This window comes from Seriola dumerili, unplaced genomic scaffold (genome assembly GCF_002260705.1).
Source record: "Seriola dumerili isolate Sdu_G_001 unplaced genomic scaffold, Sdu_1.0 BDQW01000456.1, whole genome shotgun sequence".
In the NCBI taxonomy this organism is placed as follows: domain Eukaryota; kingdom Metazoa; phylum Chordata; class Actinopteri; order Carangiformes; family Carangidae; genus Seriola; species Seriola dumerili.
Genome location: NW_019174711.1, coordinates 1 through 1,586, shown reverse-complemented (window position 1 = coordinate 1,586; position 1,586 = coordinate 1). Strand labels below are relative to the sequence as shown.

General features: G+C 41.2%; 1 protein-coding gene across 1 annotated transcript; it reads right to left on the bottom strand.

The window, feature by feature from the left end:
* Positions 1-12: 12 nt before the first annotated feature.
* On the bottom strand, positions 13-1,582 carry LOC111234750 (stonustoxin subunit beta-like; the record flags this gene model as incomplete). Its single annotated transcript, XM_022762931.1, has 2 exons — positions 13-1,387; positions 1,570-1,582. Coding segments are annotated over 2 exons (546 nt in total), but the record flags the coding sequence as incomplete, so codon positions are not given.
* Between the last annotated feature and the right edge of the window lie 4 nt (positions 1,583-1,586).

Genomic DNA, 1,586 nt, shown 5'->3' with positions numbered 1-1,586 from the left:
AAATAATGGCATCTGGAGTTGCCAGGCCACATGTTTGACTTTGAGAACTGACACTGTATATAAATGATATAATACCCTCCATTTTCCTTGCTATACAAATTGAGTATATGACTGATAAGGCAAGGCAAATTTGTGTATAGCACATTATCATACACAGAGGCTATTCAATATGGTACACGGAAATAAAAGAAAAGATAAAAAATAAAGTAAAAAGTATAACAAGAAAATGGTATGAAAACAGATTATAAAATAGGTAATATCTAATTAAAGCACAAGATTTGATGAAGGCAGTGGAGTATAGAAGCCATTTACAGTTTAGTCTGATTTGATCTCCATTGGGAGCTGGTTCCAGCTGTAGGCAGCATTCTGGCTGAAAGCCATTTCACCCTGTTTAGATCTTACAGACATGTAAGGTTTCGATTGAACAGGTAAGAAATATATTTACATTTATATTTATAGCCCAGACCTAAGTCTTGGTTGGACACAAAGTCTCCGACACTAGGTATGTTTTTGAGATGCCAAAATGCAAATTTAGTTATAGCTTTGATGTGGTCACTGAAACTAAGATCTCCATCCCAGATTTTTAACATGGGTTTTAATCTCTAGACTCCAGGTAAGCACTAAGTTGCAACCTTCTGTCTTTGCTCCCAAATAGTACTATCTCAGTCTTTATACTTGTCTTTTCATACTAAAAGATAGGAGCAGTTAACCCTGCATGGTTTCTAAAATGTGAAGTCTAGATTGCTTAGAATATTGGGAATAACAAGTAAGTAGCCCCTTGCTTGTATAGGACATTTCACGACCTTATGCAAATCTACACGTAAGGTCACTCATGTGGTGCAGTGAAAGTTTGTTTATGGTAGCTGACAAAGTAATGCAGAGGAATGAGTGCGAAGTTCAACAGCAGGATAGAGGGGCTCATCAAATGTTGTTTTGAAGGTATGGAGGCGAATCCGACTGTCGGAGGAAACTCTGTAGAAAGACAGAGTGCCAGCCGGCCAATCCAGATACACCCCCACCCGACTAGAGCGTGAGCGGAGGGAAGATACAGTGATAGGGTCGTTGTTGTGCAGAACAAAACAACCAGCATTACAGCAATTAAGACTCCAAGACTTGTCGTTGCGTCCCAGCTTGCAATCATTCACATCCCCTTTCCTCTCAATGCTTCTGTATGTCACCCCAATGTTGAAGGGCTCCAACACATCGAACTCCCAGTAGCAGCGTTCATTTAAACCCTGCTCACACAGCACTTGTGGCCACTGATCAAACCTCTCTGGATGATCTGGATACGACTGCTCCTCTTCCACCCAGGTCACCTTTCTGTTCCCGTCAGAGAGACGGAGGTTCTTGTGGGCTGTGTTGGGATCCAAAGTGAGCTCACAAGCATCTGGAGGTAAGGAAACAAATCATTTCAGCAGCATAGACTTTAACAATATAGCTTGTGGTCACTACTGGCAGCACTAAGCACAATGCTGCTGCAGGGTAAAGTTTGTTGAAATATACGAAATCTAGAACTGATGTTCTCTGAAAACCTGCATAGACCTCCAGCTGCATGCTTTGCTTACTTACATTTCTTGAATCCTGGT